This window comes from Verticillium dahliae, genomic scaffold, assembly GCF_000150675.1.
Source record: "Verticillium dahliae VdLs.17 supercont1.3 genomic scaffold, whole genome shotgun sequence".
Lineage (NCBI taxonomy): Eukaryota > Fungi > Ascomycota > Sordariomycetes > Glomerellales > Plectosphaerellaceae > Verticillium > Verticillium dahliae.
In genome coordinates, this window is record NW_009276940.1 from 1,563,442 (window position 1) to 1,582,480 (window position 19,039).

The window sequence follows — 19,039 nt, forward strand, 5'->3', positions numbered from 1 at the left end:
GCAAGGCATGACAACAGGTTCACTCGCGTTGGGTAATTGTGGCTTCGGATAGCCGGACGATCGACCTTGTGGTAGGCGGATGTACCCCTGCTTGGTCAATGATTGAACTGCTTCACGCCGCTCGGGCTTATTCAATCCAATTTACGTGTGAGACTCCTTGGATGATGACTACCTTAGGCTTCGATGCATCCCTGATGTTCTCCTGTTGGTCTGTCTCCAGTCTTCATCTCAGACGCTCGCCGCTGGTCGGAGATCTAGAACCCGTGGCTGAGGCCATCTTCACACTATCTATGGGCCACCTCGCCTTGACCATGTGTTTAGGAACAGTGTGGTCGTCGATGTGATCACTTCAAGAATGCTGGCTAGGGCATAATCCGGGCGAGTACCAAAAGAAATGTGATGCACACAAAAGGCAAAACACTAGAAATCAGGTCCAACCAGGAATCGAACCTGGGCTGGCGGAATCAGAATCCGCAGTCATAACCATTAGACCATTAGACCCGGACTGTTTTCATTTGATGAAAACCTGGGTTGTCGTAGCGTATCATGTAGCTTACTCCTCAGCCAGCCAGCTGCAGCCACTTGCAAGGATGCAATTGTATCGTCAGTGCCCGACTCAATGTCACCTATCCACGATCCAGTTGCATCGCTCTTCAGTAGCGCCCGATAATCGCGATCAAAGTTAATCGAGCTGCATCAACTAGCAACGAATCTTAGACAACGCCGCGCGTCGTGTCGCCCCGCCATTCCAATTGCTTCTCTCAACCCAAACACAGGCCGCCTTGCAGCCGAGATATGCAAGCACACCTTGCAAAACAGCGGGAACCTGCACAACACCACACATCATGAGACCCTGCCAAGCACGGCCCTGGTGTCTCTGGACAATCTGATCACGCTGTCGTGAACGACCCAACCTTGACCGAACCCCCGAGTGCCTTGGTTGCGTAGTTGAAGATTCCGAACCGGTACCCCAGGAAGAATGCCCAGCCGTTCGTCATCTGATACGTTCCGCCCAGCGTCGTGAACGCCTTGCCGTCGAAGCTGTACAAGAAGTTCGCCGCTCTCGTGCCCGCGGGCCTCGCGTCGAGCTCTGCCCGCAGCCATACCTTGCGCGCCCCAGTAGGCACCGGTGCCGTCGCCTCGACGCGTCCCGTCGAAATCGTCGTCCCGTTCCACTCGTCGATGATCATGCCGTGCACAGCAGTCAGCGTGTACGCGTCGCCGGCGCGGTCCACGCCGATGGAGGCGCTCTGGTCGCGGAACGCCGCGAGGCCGGCGCGGTCACCGTCGGCGAGAGACGAAAAGTCGAGCTCGAGCGTGCCAACGGGGAACTCGCCGTGGATGCGGTGCGTTAGCGTGTTCTTCGCCGCGTAGAGGTCGGTCGTGACGCTGGCGGTGCTGAGCGTCAGGCCGTTGTTCACCTTGAACTTCTCGTTGTCGGGGTTGTGGTTCCACTCCCAGGTCGGGCCAAGCGACGAGCCGGCGAACGTCTCGGTGAAGGTCCAATTGAAGAGAGGCTCAGCAGGCAAGGGCAGGGGGTATTCGGCTCCCCAGCCGCCGTTGGCGCCCTTGACGAAGACGGGGAAACCGTCGGCGCCCCAGGTGATGGGCGCAAGAACGGGAAGACGACCTGAAGGGTAGGCCCAGGTGAACGACATGAAGTACCAATCGCCCTTTGCCGTCTCGATGAGGCTGCCCTGGTGCGGCGAGTTGCCGCCGTTGAGGGGCGGCGTCACGCTGTCGACGAGTATCTTGGCCTCGTAGGGGCCCCATGGGCTTTCGGATTTCCAAATGTACGTCGTCGACCCGGGCCGATCATTGAGGATGTAGTAAGTACCGTTGATCTTGTACATGCGGTTGCCCTCGATCGAATCAGCACCCACGTCGGCGGCTTTGAAGACTTCCTGCGAGCGAGCTTCGGAAAGGCCATCTGCAGAGAGTTGGGCGACGCGTACATTGCCAGAGCCGTAAACGACGTACATCGCGTCGTCATCGTCAATAAGCAAGCCGAGGTCGTAATAGCATACGCCGTCGCCCAGACGTGCACTTGTGCTCCAGGGACCTTCGGGCGAGGGCGCTGTGAAAATCCACGTGTGCCAAAAGTTGACACAGCCAATCCAGTACCAGAGGCCATTGCTTTTGCGGTAGCGCAGTGTCGAGGCCCAGGTGCCGCCACGGTAGGCTCGGCCGTTGTTGAGATTGTAGCCGTCGCCAAAGTTGAGGCGTGGGATCGAGTGGCCCACGGGTTCCCAATTGACAAGGTCCTCGGAACGGAGGATAGGTGATCCGGGGCTGAAATGGAAGTTGGACGCTGAGAAGTAGAATTTGCCGTCAGGGCCCGTGAAAATGTCGTTGTCGGGGTAGTCCTCGTAGAGCACTGGGTTGGTGAAGGAGTCTGAGGTTTCGTTTTGTCCACAACGCGCGACGTGAGCGGAACCCACAACAGCAGTCGCCGCAGAGAGCAACCCCAGCAAGAGGAGAAGCTTGACGGAAACCATCACAATGATTTCGGAGTTCCTGAATGCCTACCTCTGTCGGTCATTGCCTTCCAGAGGCGATGTCGACCTCTTTTAAGCAACTTCAAAATGTCGGGAGACAAAGCATTTCGCGGCGGCGGACAAATTGCCAGCATCGGACTAATTGCACTGGCTCCGTGGCAGATCATCGTATGGTATGCGTTAGCGGGCAGGAGACGTCTGCTCCATGGAGAAACACCCGCATGGATCACGGTACGTGATCATCCGTGATGCGGAGACTGTCGTATTCATCACCCTGGACTCCAGATGCGCACCAACCGAGACCACCTCATCCCGGAGACTACTTTTGCAAAAACGAGCTTAAAGAATAGAGCTCCGATAGTGACTTGATTGAGACTTTTTGACGTTTAAGAGGCTTCTTAACTCCGGGAAGGAACAGCCAACAGCCACTTAGTCGCCGGCATGTCGGCCGATTAAATTAACATTCGCAATCTCAAAATGGGCACCAGCTCGCCGAAGACGCAGAATGACCTGTGTACAAGCCTTGATGTGGCCCACGTCGATCGATGTGGGTTATTATGACTTGTTCAATTGAGGTTTACAGGGGGAGGTGTGGCGTGCAAGCCTTCATAAAACGCTTATATCCACGAAGGCAGGCTCCCGTTGTCGTTGCAAAGTAGAACTCACGTTGACATCACGAAGAATCCAGACTTTCAGCCGACTCAAGCGGCAAGGTAGCATTCTGAGCTACCTAGAAAAACAAAATAACGCCGTGTTTCCCCTCCCTGTTCGTGATTGATCTATTCGTCGACGTAGTAGACCTGTGCAATGGGGTTAGTCATTGCAACATTGGTAGCGGGTCCGAATGAACTTACAAGACCAAAGTCCTCATCGAGGCGCATTCATCGAACTTCGTAACCGAAGTCACATGTGATGGGTTTTCCGTGAAGCTCAAGCTGCATATCGGCAGTAACAACACTGGGAGGAATCCAATGAAGGTTTTCTACTGAGTTTCCTCCTCGCCGGGAGCTGGAGCAGAATCCTCCTCGTTGGAAGTCGGAGCAACTTCCTTGGGAGCGCAAAAGGCGACCTTACGGAGTGTCATGAGCATTTTGCCCGAACGACGAAGGTGGTAGATCGCATGGTCAATGTCCTGGCTGGCATCGAGATTACACTCCCGCAGACGCCGCTCGATCCAGGGAGCGAAGAAAGCGCGGTTGGCCTCAAGACAGTCGGCCAGCTCGTTGCAGCGCTCGAGTTCGCTGTGCTCAAAGTGCATCGTGGCGTAGTGCTGAACGATGCGGCGGGGGTTGGAGAGGGGAGCGCGGCACTTGTCCCGAGGGTGTCGCTGGTTCTTCGGCAGCGAGGTGAACTTGCGGGAGCTGCAAAGTCGGCACTTCCAGTGAGCCTTTGTGGACATGGTCTGCCGGAGGGAGGGGGCGGGAGGAACGGGAGCTGTGGGAGGGGCGGGAGCTGTAGGAGGCATGGACCAGGCACTGGGACAGACTGCCCTAGAACCGGGAGGGCTGGGTGGAGGACCGCAAAAACCGAGATAACCAGGAGGACCGGAAGGACCGAGAGGACCGAGAGGACCGGGAGGACCGTGAGGACCGAGATAACCAGGAGGACCGGGAGGAACAGGAGGAACAGGAGGGCTGGGAGGAACAGGAGGGCCGGGAGAAACAGGAGGAGGGGGGTAGTAGTAGTTCTGATTGTCGTTGTGATTGTTGTTGTGATTGTTGGGCCTTTGATCGTGATGGTTTTCATCTTCGCTGCCCCAAGGCAGGAAGTAGTTGTTATGATTGTTGTTGTAAGGATCCATTGTGTCCTGATCTCTATTTAGCACGTGCTGCCTGTTCTCGTCTGATGGGAAATAGCTTTCAAGACTTTGCAAAATCTCAAACAAAGTATGAAATTTTCATCGCAATTCAAACTCAATAGCCAGAGGAAATACGCAATGGTATGGTGGGAACGAGGACCGGACGGCCCTGTCAGAAGACGGCGGAACACACCGGAAAGTGACGGACGCGGGAGTCACCAGATGATGAAGGAACGGGTGAAAAGAGATAACTTACGATCAAATTGAATTCAAGTTTCGATGAATGGTTCTGAGTTCGAATCGATGGGTTGTTCGTGAAATTCCAGGTTGTGTTGTGAAGCTATCGAGGATGAGGTGTGGTTGGGGCTCATTCAGTAAATTATTTTCGACCTCAAACACTCGAAAGAAATCCAATAAATATTCCAGGCGCAGTTCAGTGAATTGCGTGTCCCAATGAAGCTATGTACGCTCACCAGTAGCTTGTAGTCTAGATTTATTGGCTGGCGGGCTCTCGTATAGATTTGCGGGCACAGTATCATCGTGGGTGCGAACTTGAATAGGGTACACGCGGAGGCATCATGTTCAACTCATTGAGGAGGCAAGGCAGTTCAGTCGGCCGTGCAGAACCAAAAGAAGGTCGGTGCAAGGTGGTTTCAAGTTCTGGTATCATAGTGTCGGACCGTCTATCCAGTACAAAGCTTGATACAAGAGCGCCACCAGTGTCTAGGTAGTTCATCTATATCGTTGATTGAGCTGTTTTGCCTGATCATACTTGCTGTCTTTCAGTAAGGCAACGTGGAAGGAGGCAGCAGCAGTGATAGTAGATGTCTTCAACATCAGGTTTGCAGCATCTTAGGTCCAGTGTAAAAAGGGTTCCCAGCAGAGGTCCTGCCCATGGATTTGATTGTATACTCATCATGCTGTGGTTTGATGCCTCCCCAGCTTTGAATGGTAGCACTTTGTTGAACTTTGAATATGACAATGGTTTGTCTGGTGTTCATCAAAGATCTCTGTAAATACGATGACAAGGAAGAGTCTTTCAGCGTCCTGTATGTGCTGCGTAGGCAGACATGCGGGCAAAGAGAGACAGCCGTATACTTATCCCATAAGTACGAGTTTGATTTTCCCATTTAGCAATTCTCAATCATCAGCAGCAGAAGATTAGTGTGCAAGTGCAGGGGCCTTGAATGTGTCACCTCAATGCAGAGTAGGTCATATCCTCAAGTTTACTGGGAGCCGGGTTCCGGAGTCCAGACATCGCATGGAGAGGAAGTGGCGCTGGAATGAGACATTTTGCTGCCAAAGACTTCACGGTTACCAACTCGAACACTTTCATTGCCCGATCCATGTCACGCTTGACCAGTGCGGAAATCCACGAGAGGGCAAGCTGGCGCTACAGACAAATCCGGCAAACACGTCGCCTGTTAACCTCTGCTGGATAGCACTGCCCTCCAATAGCACGTGGTTTGGTCGTTGTCGATTCAAGATCGTCGCTGTCAGGTTGTCTTTGTAGCATGGCGGCAACGGCTCAGGCCGAACTAATGAGCCAGTGATTCCGAGTGTCTCAGACCAAGGGGAGAGAGGGAAATGGTACAACCGCTGCCTTGGGACTGAGCTAATCTCAATATTAAAGTTTGGCGGCCCCACTTCGCAGCTGAACAGGGGAACAATGGTATAGACCCTGGCGCCGCCATGCCAACGGACAAACTAAGCGATCCGTGTGTCAGCTCTAAATGACAGCCAGCGGATTCTGCGCTTCCGGAGCGGTGTCATCTCAGCGAGGCTCACAAACAAGGGACCTCGAGAGGCTTCACTAAGGCCGCATCATATGGCAGCGGACAAGATGGTAACATTCGCTAAGCTTCTAATACCAGGTTTGCTGTGACTGGGCCCATCCTCCGCGGGAAAGCTGCCTGTTGCGGCGCGCGTCCAGTGCCCTCCACGGAAACGCTTGATCACTGATCCACATTTTCGGACGCCCGATTCAGTAAGGTACGTGTGGGTTGCTTCTTAGAGGGGAAAGTTGACAGCTGCCAGAACGAGACCTACTGCTAGTGTCTCGCCCAACCACTGGAACATTCTGAGACTAGCGCCGGCCGAAACTTCAACGTGCTCCGTGGATCCTTGGTCGGTGGCTTCCGGGCCAGAAGCTTCTGTGCTGCTAGTGCCGCTGATGCGATCACCCGCCGAACCCTTGCTGCTTGGACTGGAGGGAGTTTCGATATGCTCGGTTGAGTTGCTGTCAGGTCCAGACTCGGGCTGAGGAGGTATCGGAATCGCTGGTTTGACCCCGCCGCCACCATCGGAATGATCGCCAGGATGATCAGCAGAATGGTCCGAGCCAGGGCTTGGAGGCACGTTCGTCGAATCCGGCCCCTTCTTGTCTGTGGCATGTGGCACAGCCGTAGGGGTCGGTTCCAGAAGTGTCAGCGTGTATGTGACTGGCGAAGAACCACACGTGTCACAGACAGTCGCAGTCTTGACAAACCCGGGGGGACAGATGTCTTTTAAGCCAGGAAGTTGGCAGGGCGAGTAGCTTGTGCCATCGCAGTCGTATGTCACAGTGTACGTGTGGGGATGTAGACCACTGGGAGAGCCCGGCTCTGGACCAGGACCTAGAGTAGGGAGTACAGTGGTGTAGGTCACCGGGCAAGCAGACTTGCTATCGTCCTGAGCAGCCCATGTTTGCGTTGGACGGAGACTTGTCCAGGTGACGGGGGGGGCCAAAACCGCAGCTCCTGCACAGCGCTTGTCGATGGGGCGCTCAAGACTGAGGGCCGAGGAGAGAACAGGGAGAAGAAACAGCAGTGGCAGAAACATTGTGAAAAAAACGAGATCAAACGAATGTGGAAGTAATGTCGAATTTTGGGCTGGGTGAAGGGATTAGTCGATTGGGCCACTGTTGTGTCAATACTACCAGTTGGGAGGCCGCAAGCCGCCTCTAAATACGTCCAAGACTGGCGCGCAACCTAAAAGGTGATTGCAGATTTTGAAATTTCCCAGAAACTACCTTCCGCATTCTGGAGCAGTTGTACTGAAAGCAGACTACGTCCCGATGCATCTTGTTGATATCTCCAAGTTGACCCTTCATTCCCCTAGTTTGGCCGGCCATGAGACAGTTTCCTGTCAGCTCCGCCTGACTCGACAGGTGCTATTATCAAAACTCCAGCTCTTCAGCCACGAACTTACATCCTAATTGTCTCGGCAGCGGTAACTTGATACGAGGCGTCACACTATGCAATTCGAAAGTGTCAGCTTTGTGACTCAGTCTGCCGCCACTACATCTGACACGTCTGTCCCAAAGAAGGCCCGCCACGCTGGCTTATGGGGTTTTGGTTCACGACTTGGCAGTATTCGCCCTCATTAACTCATTCCGGACGTCAATTTGTAGACGAGCTTCACTGCATACCGGAAATGATATTTCAGCCCCGAAGGTATAGTTCGTTAACATTGCTGCAAGCATCGAATCAGGCCATCTGGACAAGTGAGGAGATGAACCTTAGTTGAGACAGTTATCTCTTTCATCACATGTGACGGGGAACAACCCTCGTCTCATAGCATGTCAGTCTTGACGTGATGAGACCAATTCCAACGCGGGTTCGTGTTTAGCAGAGCAGCGGTAGTGGCGTGAATCGCTCGAAGCTTGCGCGTCTTCACGAGCTTTATTCATGTCTGGCCAGGCTGTCTGCATGCCATTGCGTTCGTGTGCCTCCTCAGTCTTGGCACCTGGCCTCGGTGGCTTGATCAGCTTTCAGACACCGTGGTACGGGAGCACGTCTCGACTAGTGTCAAGCTATACGCAGCGAGGACACCCTCTGTGATCAAGGGTTGACCGGAAAGGGGCAAAGCCAAGCTTTCAATGAGCGAATGCGTCTGTTGTGCCCACCTTCAAGGGGTGGAGTCAAGGTAGACCAGAGATTCCATCCGAGGAACTCGAGGGAGGCTCTAAGAGACCATGAGTGATCCCATCCTTCGATCACAACCAACAGAGACTACACATATAAACCGCCCTATGCGCTTCACTGCTCTGAGAACTCAGTTTGGCAGCCATCAAGTCACTCGCTTCTTTCTTCTTCTCAAGTCAACCAGTTCCATCTGTTGCCGTTCGTTTGGGAAGGTAACTCGAAACCATGCTCAACTCACTCACGCTTACAGTGCTGAGTGGATTGGCACTGCTTCCACAACCAGGGGCAGCGCGTCCTGAGCCACAAACAGTTTGCCCTCACGCCGAGGTCACTCTGCAGCCTGTGGTCTGTGTCGAAAAAGTTCCAATTTACATCAGCACACTTGTGTGTTCGAACACAGTGTTGACCATCGCCGGGACTACCATAAACGTTTCCAATGCACCGACTCTTCTTATTTCCGAATTCTTGGCCACCACGACCGCACGTTCGACTTCAACCTTGTGAGTGAATCCCATCACGTATCCTCCGCCATTGTAAGTTATTAACTGTTTTGCTTGCTAGAAACCCTGATTCTGCTTTCACCGGACCCCTCACCACTGTGACTGGTGGGACATGGACGGGCACCACTGCAACGACCTTGACCGTCCCCCCCGCCGGCTCTGACACAACAGGAACAGTTGTGATTCTCGAGCCTACCAAACAGGGCCCTGGGTTTACCGGTCCCTTTACCACCGTCACAGGAGGCATATGGACTGGCACAGCTGCCACAACCGTGACTCTTGCCCCAAACCCTGGCGATCCCACTGGCACAGTGATTATCCTCGATCCTTCTTCTGATTCCGGCTTCGATGGACCATTCACTACTATAACTGGTGGTACATGGACTGGCACAGCACCTACTACGATTACAGTTGCGCCTGATGCAGGAGACCCTACTGGCACGGTCATTGTTCTGAACCCGACTGCAGACTCGGACTTCAGCGGACCATTCACCACGGTCACAGGTGGGAGTTGGACTGGCACAGCACCAACTACTATAACCAGACCGCCAGGTGCTGGGGATTCCACTGGCACCATTATTATTCTCAACCCAACTGTGACCGACGCAGTCACCTTTACTGGGCCGTTCACTACAGTCACCGGCGGGAGCTGGACTGGTACAGCCACCACAGCCTTTACACTGCCCCCTGGGCCAGGGGATTCTACGGGCACTGTAGTGATCCTTGATCCAGAAGTCACTGATGCTACTATCTTTACTGGTCCATTCACAACGGTGACTGGAGGTAGCTGGACTGGTACTGCTGCCACCACAGTCACCGTCCCTCCTGGCCCGGGAGATACTACGGGTACTGTGGTTGTTCTCAATCCCGAGGGTACCGCGACCACTTTCACTGGCCCGTTCACAACGGTGACTGGTGGTAGCTGGACTGGCACTGCTGCCACCACAGTCACCGTCCCTCCTGGCCCGGGAGATACTACGGGTACTGTGGTTGTTCTCAATCCCGAGGGTACTACGACCACTTTCACTGGCCCGTTCACAACGGTGACTGGTGGTAGCTGGACTGGCACTGTTGCCACCACAGTCACCGTTCCTCCTGGATCTGGCGATGCCACTGGAACCGTGATTGTCCTTGAGCCTGAGATCACAGGAGCGACCACTTTCACTGGCCCGTTTACAACGGTGACTGGTGGTAGCTGGACTGGCACCGCTGCCACAACAGTCACCGTTCCTCCTGGATCTGGCGATGCCACTGGAACCGTGATTGTCCTTGAGCCTGAGATCACAGGAGCAACAACTTTCACAGGTCCTTTTACAACGGTGACTGGTGGTAGCTGGACTGGCACTAGTGCAACGACTGTTACTCTGCCTCCTGGTCCTGGCGACGCTACTGGAACCGTGATTGTCCTCGAGCCTGAGATCACAGGAGCGACAACTTTCACAGGTCCTTTTACAACAGTGACTGGAGGTAGCTGGTCTGGCACTAGTGCAACGACTGTTACTCTGCCTCCTGGCCCTGGCGACGCCACTGGAACAGTCATTGTGCTGAACCCCACTGCAACAGAGGCTCCAGTCTTTACAGGACCTTTCACTACGATTGATGGCGGAAGCTGGACTGGAACTGTCCCTACGTCTATTACCCTGCCTCCAGGACCAGGTGACTCTACAGGAACGGTTATTATTCTTGACCCCCAACAGACAGACGCCGCCACTTTCACTGGGCCCTTCACAACTGTTGATGGCGGAAGCTGGACTGGGACCGTGCCTACCACTATCACCCTGGCTCCCGACGAAGGCGATCCCACTGGCACTGTCATTATCTTGAGTCCTACGCCGACGGGCCCAGCCACCTTCACTGGGCCCTTCACAACTGTCGATGGCGGAAGCTGGACTGGGACAGTACCAACTACAATCACGCTGGCCCCTGACGAAGGCGATCCTACTGGCACAGTTATTATCTTGAATCCTACGTCGGATATTACGACGACTTTCACTGGGCCATTCACAACTGTTGAGGGTGGTAGCTGGACAGGTTCGGTTCCTACATCAATTACCCTCCCACCGGGACCAGGCGACGCCACGGGCACTATCATTGTGCTTGACCCTTCCAATGCGGCTGAAACTACCTTTACCGGCCCCTTTACCACAGTCACGGGAGGTTCTTGGACAGGAACTGTCCCTACAGCGTTTACGAGGGATCCGGCTTCTGGTGACCTGACGGGTACTGTGGTCGTCTTTGTTCCTTCCGAGTCAACAACAACGTTTACCGGACCTTATACTACACTTAATGGAGGCTCGTGGACTGGCTCCGGTCCTTCAACCTTGACCCTTGCTCCTACCGGAACGGGCACTATTGGCACTCAGATTATTTTCACGCCTGTTGGACCGAGCGACGAGCCATCGTCCGCAAGCGAGACTAACGGTGCCTCAGCTGCCTCCGGCCAACAGTCCGTTACTTTGAGTACTCAGGATCCCTCAGGGGCTCAGACGTCTGCCGCTTCAAGTGGGGGAGCTGCTTCCTCTGGAGCTGTTTCGTCTGCAGAAGCATCGTCTGTAGCAGCATCGTCTGGAGCTGCTTCGTCTGGAGCTGCTTCGTCTGGAGCAGCATCGTCTGGAGCTGCTACGTCTGGAGCTGCTTCGTCTGGCGCTGCTTCATCTGTAGCAGCATCGTCTGGAGCTGCTTCGAGCGCAGGAGCTGTCTCTTCTGGCGCTGCTTCGTCTGGAGCTGCTTCGAGCGCAGGACTTGTCTCTTCTGGCGCTGCTTCCTCTGGAGCTGCTTCGAGCGCAGGACCTGTCTCTTCTGGCGCTGCTTCGAGCGCTGCTTCGTCTGGAGCTGCTTCATCTGGCGCTGCTTCGAGCGCAGGACCTATCTCTTCTGGCGCTGCATCGTCTGGCGCTGCTTCGTCTAGCGCTGCTTCGAGCGCAGGACCTATCTCTTCTGGCGCTGCTTCTTCTGGCGCTGCTTCGTCTGGCGCTGCTTCGACCGCAGGACCTGTCTCTTCTAGCGCTGCTTCGTCTGGCCCTGCTTCGTCTGGCGCTGCTTCTTCTGGAGCTGCTTCGAGTGCTGGACCTGTCTCTTCTGCAGCAGCTTCGAGCCTTGTGCCTGCGTCCTCCCAGCCAGCCTCATCAGCAGCTGCATCAAGTGCTGCGCCGGTTTCATCAAGTGCAGCATCCTCAGCTCCTGTGTCAAGTGCTGGATCTGGTTCCTCTGCTGCTGCATCTAACTCGCAGCCTGCTGCATCCGCTCCAGCTTCTTCTGCGCCGGCCTCTTCGGCACCAGCTTCTGCGCCAGCGTCGTCAGCACCAGCGTCGTCAGTACCAGCGTCGTCGGCACCAGCTTCTGCACCAGCGTCGTCGGCACCGGCTTCTGCACCAGCTTCTTCTGCACCAGCTTCTTCTGCACCAGCTTCTTCTGCACCAGCATCGTCGGCACCGGCTTCTTCTGCACCAGCGTCGTCGGCACCGGCTTCTGCACCGGCTTCTTCTGCACCAGCTTCTTCTGCACCAGCATCGTCAGCACCAGCTTCATCCGCACCAGCGTCGTCAGTACCAGCGTCGTCGGCACCGGCTTCTTCTGCACCAGCGTCGTCGGCACCAGCTTCTGCACCAGCGTCGTCGGCACCGGCTTCTGCACCGGCTTCTTCTGCACCAGCTTCTTCTGCACCAGCATCGTCAGCACCAGCGTCGTCGGTACAAGCGTCGTCAGTACCAGCGTCGTCGGCACCAGCTTCTTCTGCACCAGCGTCGTCGGCACCAGCTTCTGCACCGGCTTCTTCTGCACCAGCATCGTCGGTACAAGCGTCGTCAGTACCAGCGTCGTCGGCACCAGCTTCTTCTGCACCAGCATCGTCGGCACCGGCTTCTGCACCAGCGTCGTCAGCACCAGCATCGTCGGTACCAGCTTCTTCTGCACCAGCATCGTCGGTACAAGCGTCGTCGGCACCAGCTTCTTCTGCACCGGCTTCTTCTGCACCAGCTTCATCCGCACCAGCGTCATCTGCGCCGGCTTCTTCTGTGCCAGCATCATCAGCACCAGCCTCTTCTGCGCCAGCTTCATCTGCGCCGGCTTCTTCTGCTCCGGCCTCTTCTGCGCCGGCCTCTTCGGCATCAGCTTCTTCTGCGCCAGCCTCTTCTGCGCCGGCCTCTTCTGCGCCGGCCTCTTCGGCACCAGCTTCTTCTGCGCCAGCCTCTTCTGCGCCGGCTTCTTCTGCGCCAGCTTCTTCGGCGCCAGCGTCGTCAGTGGTAGCTTCAAGTGCAGAGCCTGTCTCCTCTGCGCCAGCCGAGTCATCTCTTACTCCATCTACCACTGTCGAGTCTTCCGCGTCTTCCACTATTTCTGAGTGTGTCGTAACGCAAACCACTGTGACCGAGACTTGCAGTGTTGGCCTGCCCGGCAGATGTGCCGAAATACCCACCACCGATGGACTGGCTCTGATTCCCGTTTTAGCGTCTTGCACAGTTACTCTTGGACCCTTCGCGGCTGGCAACATTCTGACGTGCTTGACAACCAGCATCAACATCTTCACCGCCGGTGCTGACATCGCGGAGTGTGTTGTGACCGCACTTGAGGCTCGCTGCATCACGACGCTCCCAGACGCGTGTGCATCTTTGTCGTCCAGCAACGGCTTGGCGCTGGTCGGAAACATCGCTGGTTGCACCGTCGCTCTTGGGCCTTTCGCCTTGGGTAGCGCTGCTACCTGTCTATCGACCGGCTCGATTACTTCTTCTACCACCGGCGCCAGCGTTGTTGAATGTCTTGAAATTGCCTTTGGCATAAGATCTGGCACCGTCACAATCACCGATCCTGCCCTCTGCGCTACGCCAACGCCGACACCCGTCGTGCCTGTCTGCGCCGAGGTGCCCGCGCCATGCCAGGATCTTGGGAACGTGAACGGACTCGCCCTTGTCGCCGCCATCCCTCTTTGCACGTCGGCCCTCGGCGTCTTTGCCGTCGGCAATGTCGCCACTTGTCTTGGAACCGATCTGATTAGCCAGAACACCCTCGGCACGACGGTCGTGGGATGCCTGGAGGACGCGCTGCAATCAACTTGCATCAGTGAACTGCCGGGCCCGTGCCAGGACTTGCAAGACAATACCGTCGTGGAGTTGGCCATCAACCTGCCGCTGTGTACAGCAGCTCTCGGCCCTTTTGCCGTCGGAAATACCCTTACTTGTCTGACTTCAGGTCTAGGCAACGGGAACTCTGTTATTGAGTGTTTGAACGCCTCCCTGTTTGGAGGAGGGGGTGCGGCTGCTGCGGTTCGTTTCTAGAGCCCCCAAGCTCGCCTCTGAAAGCGGGGGTTTAATCTGGGAATATCGTACCATGTGTTCGTGAACATGAGTCTCTTTTGTTAGTTGGTTTTCAAGTGCCAGAGAGTGTGGCAAGATTGAGAAAGTTTGGTCTATCTACCTAGGTACCTTCCGTGGATCATGTAGTCAAGAAGTATCTTTCCATTGGTATCTGGTACGCGCCGTGAATCGCGAGGCCATTCTTCGTTCGTTTCACGTTGAAAAATGACTTGTTTTGATCGACATTTATTCATTATACGCTGGGCATGGTTTGCTGACGGCCCTCCTAAGGCTTAAGAATGACTTTTTGGACCTTCATCTCGTCAAAAAGCTTGTACCCCTCGGGCGCTTCGTCAAGAGGGATTATTTTATCGAACATGAATCTGTCATCTTATTAGCATGCGAAAGCCCTTGATAGAGATGGTGAGTTGCCGTCTGTACCCCAGGAGGTGCTGCTTCTTTTCCAGTAAACCAAGTGCATCAGAAAAGATGGACCGGACAGGACAGCGACCCATTTGTACACGCAGGTTCTTGCTAGATAGCTCTCAGCAAAGGTGGTAGCTAAGGCTTGGACTGTCTGTGACTTACTCGTAACCATCTGCGCCGGTGAACGGAAGCTGTTAAACGTGCGGTTAGGTTAGGCTTCACAGGACAATACGGCGGAACGAACCTCCTGGCTGTGAACACCGACACTGCTGATGACGCCCCACGGACGAACCAAGTCAAAAGCGGTCTGCATCGCCGGCTTGAGGCCGACTACTTCAATAATGGCATCAGCACCACGACCCTCGGTCACCTCGTGAATCCTCTTGAGCATGGCTGCCGTGCCATCATGGAAGTTTAGCGTTTCTGCGCCGAGGTCTGCCGCAAGCTTGAGGCGACTTTCGACGCCATCAATGGCAAAGACCTTGCGAGGACTGTACTCAAGGGCTGTGATGAGGGCGCACAGGCCGACGGGGCCTAGCCCAATGACAACCACGACGGCATCGGCCCACCTCTCGGGCCCAAGCATTTCCCTGGCATTCGAGGCGCCGAAGAAACCAGTCGGCCAGATGTCGCCCATGAGAAGGGCAGCATCAGTCATGAGGCTCTCCGGGGCCTTGAGAACCGTGCCGTCGGCGAAGGGAACGCGGACATACTCGGCTTGTGCGCCGTCGAGCTTCTCACAGCCGAACAAGAGACTGTTCTCGCAGCGCGATGAGTATCCATTGCGGCAAAAGTAGCACTCCATGCTACATGCTCGTTGTCAACACTGTTTCTGGTCTCGGCGATAAGGAAATGGAGATAAACACGAACCACGAGGTTGTGAAAGGAGACACAATCCTATCACCGATGGAGACAGTCTTGACCGAAGTGCCAGTCTCGACAACCTCACCGCTAAACTCATGGCCCATGGTCACGCCAGCCGTGCAAGGCTCAATTCCACGGTACACATGGAGGTCGCTGCGTGGTGAGTTAACTGATCTGTGCCTAGCGCATGGGGTTGCCGAAAAACCACGTACGAGCCACAGACAGCCGCAGCTTGTACACGGACGATGATATCTCTCGGATCTTGGACTGTTTGCAAAGTCAGCACGTGGGTTTGATCCCTAGAGCCGTCGCTGAGCGTGTCAGAGGTGAGTGTCTTACTCGCTGGGATAGGTTTCTCCTGTACCAAGACACTCTTCAGACCATTGAAAACAACAGCCTTCATAGGTTTGGAGCGATCCATGCTGTACGAGATGAAGAAAATCCAGGGACGTGTTATTGGAGAAGAAAAGGAATTGTTTGGTCAGATCCTGTGCTTGACATCTGGAGTGTGGTTAACAGATGTTTAGTCTCGGGTGACCTAATGGGGGACTCGAACCTTGATCGTGCCGTCAGCAGTCTCCTTAGTCATATCGTGCTTTGTAAGGCGGGTCAATTGCCGACATCGGCTTAAAAGCATGGAGCTGAAGGGCGTGGCGCTGAGATGAAAGTAGAGACTCACAGCGCCGTATTCAAGGCCCGCGGGCAAATTGTACGTGTACCATATTGCCGAGGACAATAAACATGTTCTCCTTACTCAAATCACGACCATGCCTCGAGATGGACGTGGGACTGACGAAGTTGAGCGTCCTCGGGGTGGCTGTGATGTGTGGCGCAGACATGGAACTAAAACCACCAACCACAAACAACTATGGGCTCAAGATATGAGGCCCCGCCAACTCAAGTCACTCAACCGCAAGCTTGTAGATCTTCGTGAAGCTCTCAGACGCAAATTTGACCACTATGCGGTCCTACCATGACGCAAAGACACGTTCGAGAAATATGTGCAAGTAATCCATTCCAACTAGCTGACCGTGGCATCCTCCCCTCTCTAGCGACTACTACCAACATTGAGGCCTACATCCAACGCCAAGCTCACCATCAAAACAAGCCTTTCAGGATTCTCATCAGCGATACAAAGACCACGTGGCAACGGTTTCCGTGTTACTCTTTGCGATCAGTGAAAATCAGACCCACTGGCTTTTGCTCGACCTCCATAGCACCATGTCCTGGCTTCGAGTCGGAACTGTCGGGCTCCTCGAGCTTTGCGTCCAGGGCCTCCTGGTTTTCCTCCTCCTCAATAGACCTCTTGTACAGGCCTCTCTTCTGGTCGCGTCGCCAGAGAATTTGCCCGATCAAGAAAAAGGTCATGTAGCAGCAGGTCAGGACGACGTTCGCCGTGAAGCCACGAGTCCAACGGGGTCCCTCCGTGATGGGGAACGTGACCACGTTGTACCACGTGAAGAAAGCCCAGCCGACAGTCATCTGGGACACATAACATTAGGGCGGAACCTTGACCTGTCGTGAATGACAAACTTACCATGGCACCAGTCGTGAAGCTCTTCGCCTCGTTGTCATCCTTCATGATGAGATGCACCCAGGGGAACAGCATGGGCGTAATGCACGAGGTCATGCCGAGCATGAAGTACGCAGCCAAGTGCAAACCGAGCGGGGTATCCCAGACGAGAAGTGTGGAATGGCAGAAGAGAAGGATGGTTGCCGCAAAGAAAAATGGAACCCAGATTGGATACACCCTGCAAAGCGGGTTAGCGATGGTTCATCTGAGATACTGCAGAAGCCAGTGAGATCTCACATCACAAATGAGGGCACTACAACACCGACAACGATGGCGAAGGCTTGGACGCCGGTAGGGAGAATGTTGATCATCTCGACGGAATACTCGCCCGTCGACTTGACCCAGACAATCATCTGGCCAGCAACCCAGGTAGTCAGCTGAAAACTAGAGTGTGACATGTTAGCCAAAGCGTAGGCCGTCATCGGGGAGATGATGGCTCATACCAGACGTATGTGCACACTGCAACGTAAAAGTGCCAGTGAGTGAAGACGCGCTTGAGCATGCGCTTGCCGATCTTGCGACTCTTCCTCACACCGTCATCCTGCATGCGGGCCTGAGCCAGTTGCTGTTCAGATTCCTTGAGCCACCAGATGCGCGGGCTGGTGGGGATACCGGGGTACAGGAAGAAACCTGCGATGGCAATGGGAAGGGAGATGATTCCGTCAATGATGAAAACCCAGCGCCTGTGCGAAAAGGTCAGCAATGTCATGTTGAACTCGAGACTGGCGTTTTCGTGAACATACCATCCCTGCATGCCACCCTTGCCGTCGAGGCCGGCGTGAGCTGCGGCCTGCATGTAGCCACCAAACATGGCGCCGATATTGCTAGAGACATACCACACGCCGGCGCGCTTGAACACCTCCTCGGACCGGTACCAAGAGGCCAAGATATACAAGGATCCGCTGGCAGCAGGGGTCTCAAAAAGACCCATGAGGAAGCGCATACCGTAGATCATCTCAGCGCTGTTATTACGAGACTGACAGAAAGTGACAATGGTCCATAGCAGCTCGCAAATTGGCAGGATCCAGCGAGACAGCTTGGGTCGAGAGATAATCAACATGACGGGAATTTCTAGTACGAGGTAACCAATGTTGTAGAATGTGGAAAAGAGATTGTACCTGTAAAGTAAGTAAGAGGTTTTGATAAGTCTTGACAACCGGGATCTTACTCAATGCCATTCAGATTGAGATCCTCCTTCATGCCGGAGTTGTAAGCATTGTTGATGTTTGATTGATCAAGCCATTTGATGAAATCTTGTCATTGTTAGACTTTCCCTTCACAGCTGAACTGGAAGACCATGGGAGAGGAATCACATACACATGGAACAGCTATCGATGAGAGTTAGCGCTGCTAATTACGACACGCTGATGTGAGAGAACACCAAGGCTTACATGAGGGGCAGGATAATGCGGTCTAGTTTCTTGAGAAGTCTCTTCTCCTCCTTGCTGTAGTGGCTGGGGTACCAATCGAAGATGTAAAGCCATGCAATCCACAAGTTTCTCTGCGGAGGCTTTGCAGACGAGCTCACCACAACTCCATTTTTGACCACACTCTCGGGCGGATCAACTGGCGTTGCCGCGTCGGATGGACGCTGGGCCTGCTCGTGCACGGGCTGGATGTTGAGTTCGTCGTTCGTTCTCTGCTGGGGGCTCGACATGATGGGCAATTCCTCGGCAAAGCGGCAACTGATGTATAGTCTTGTGGTCGTAGAATCCGAGTCCGACTTGTTCGTTCGGATCCTCAATGGCCATCCGACGAGGTTTTAATTATATTCGATCGTATCCACTGGTTGTCCGGGGCCCCGGAGTAAGTGACAGCAGGTCGATCTACCCCAGATACTCAAATTGCCACGAGGAGCCGCTGACTTGGTAGGCCTGTCGGAGCATGGAGCAATTGGCGATACTCGCGGGCCTCGGAAAAGGTCCTGTCCGTTGCTGTTGTTGATCGTGGCTGGATTTGGATTTGCGACCCCGCTCAGGAGCATCTCGAAAGGGAGCACATTTGGTGTGTCAGCCTAAAAGTTAGTTTTTTCTGCCAACGTTGACCCGGACCAGTTGTCGGCGCAAAGGAGAAGCCCCAGCGCTTTCGGTCTCCGGATGATGTTCGCTCCGTCGCTAAAGCCAAAGACTTCGAGCTAATTCGCCTGACAATGTCCCGAAGTGAGGTGTGATTGCGCAACGATTCCAG

The 19,039-nt window shown here is 54.6% G+C and overlaps 7 protein-coding genes and 1 non-coding gene across 8 annotated transcripts; 1 reads left to right on the top strand and 7 right to left on the bottom strand.

Annotated features, from left to right (window-relative positions):
* Positions 1-429: 429 nt before the first annotated feature.
* On the bottom strand, positions 430-501 carry VDAG_20086. Its single transcript has one exon. It is a non-coding gene; the product is annotated as a tRNA-Gln (tRNA).
* Positions 502-890: 389 nt separating this feature from the next.
* Positions 891-2,498, bottom strand: VDAG_02127 (glycosyl hydrolase family 43 protein; the record flags this gene model as incomplete). Its single annotated transcript, XM_009658156.1, has 1 exon — positions 891-2,498. The coding sequence occupies one exon, from the start codon at positions 2,496-2,498 to the stop codon at positions 891-893; it is 1,608 nt and encodes a 535-aa protein (XP_009656451.1).
* Positions 2,499-3,480: 982 nt separating this feature from the next.
* VDAG_02128 (uncharacterized protein) lies at positions 3,481-4,299 on the bottom strand (the record flags this gene model as incomplete). The annotated part of the gene is made up of 1 exon (XM_009658157.1): positions 3,481-4,299. One exon carries the CDS (start codon positions 4,297-4,299, stop codon positions 3,481-3,483), a length of 819 nt encoding a protein of 272 aa, XP_009656452.1.
* A 2,007-nt stretch (positions 4,300-6,306) lies between these two features.
* On the bottom strand, positions 6,307-7,116 carry VDAG_02129 (uncharacterized protein; the record flags this gene model as incomplete). The annotated part of the gene is made up of 1 exon (XM_009658158.1): positions 6,307-7,116. One exon carries the CDS (start codon positions 7,114-7,116, stop codon positions 6,307-6,309), a length of 810 nt encoding a protein of 269 aa, XP_009656453.1.
* Positions 7,117-8,426: 1,310 nt separating this feature from the next.
* On the top strand, positions 8,427-11,026 carry VDAG_02130 (uncharacterized protein; the record flags this gene model as incomplete). Its single annotated transcript, XM_009658159.1, has 3 exons — positions 8,427-8,701; positions 8,763-10,929; positions 10,994-11,026. The coding sequence occupies 3 exons, from the start codon at positions 8,427-8,429 to the stop codon at positions 11,024-11,026; spliced, it is 2,475 nt and encodes an 824-aa protein (XP_009656454.1).
* A 157-nt stretch (positions 11,027-11,183) lies between these two features.
* Positions 11,184-13,814, bottom strand: VDAG_02131 (uncharacterized protein; the record flags this gene model as incomplete). Its single annotated transcript, XM_009658160.1, has 6 exons — positions 11,184-11,845; positions 11,926-12,919; positions 12,996-13,030; positions 13,164-13,379; positions 13,431-13,737; positions 13,797-13,814. The coding sequence occupies 6 exons, from the start codon at positions 13,812-13,814 to the stop codon at positions 11,184-11,186; spliced, it is 2,232 nt and encodes a 743-aa protein (XP_009656455.1).
* Positions 13,815-14,275: 461 nt separating this feature from the next.
* Positions 14,276-15,700, bottom strand: VDAG_02132 (S-(hydroxymethyl)glutathione dehydrogenase; the record flags this gene model as incomplete). Its single annotated transcript, XM_009658161.1, has 7 exons — positions 14,276-14,372; positions 14,431-14,523; positions 14,578-14,606; positions 14,660-15,221; positions 15,286-15,432; positions 15,492-15,546; positions 15,619-15,700. 7 exons carry the CDS (start codon positions 15,698-15,700, stop codon positions 14,276-14,278), a joined length of 1,065 nt encoding a protein of 354 aa, XP_009656456.1.
* Positions 15,701-16,440: 740 nt separating this feature from the next.
* On the bottom strand, positions 16,441-18,509 carry VDAG_02133 (vitamin H transporter; the record flags this gene model as incomplete). Its single annotated transcript, XM_009658162.1, has 8 exons — positions 16,441-16,761; positions 16,817-17,030; positions 17,090-17,236; positions 17,296-17,535; positions 17,596-17,970; positions 18,021-18,105; positions 18,170-18,180; positions 18,244-18,509. 8 exons carry the CDS (start codon positions 18,507-18,509, stop codon positions 16,441-16,443), a joined length of 1,659 nt encoding a protein of 552 aa, XP_009656457.1.
* Between the last annotated feature and the right edge of the window lie 530 nt (positions 18,510-19,039).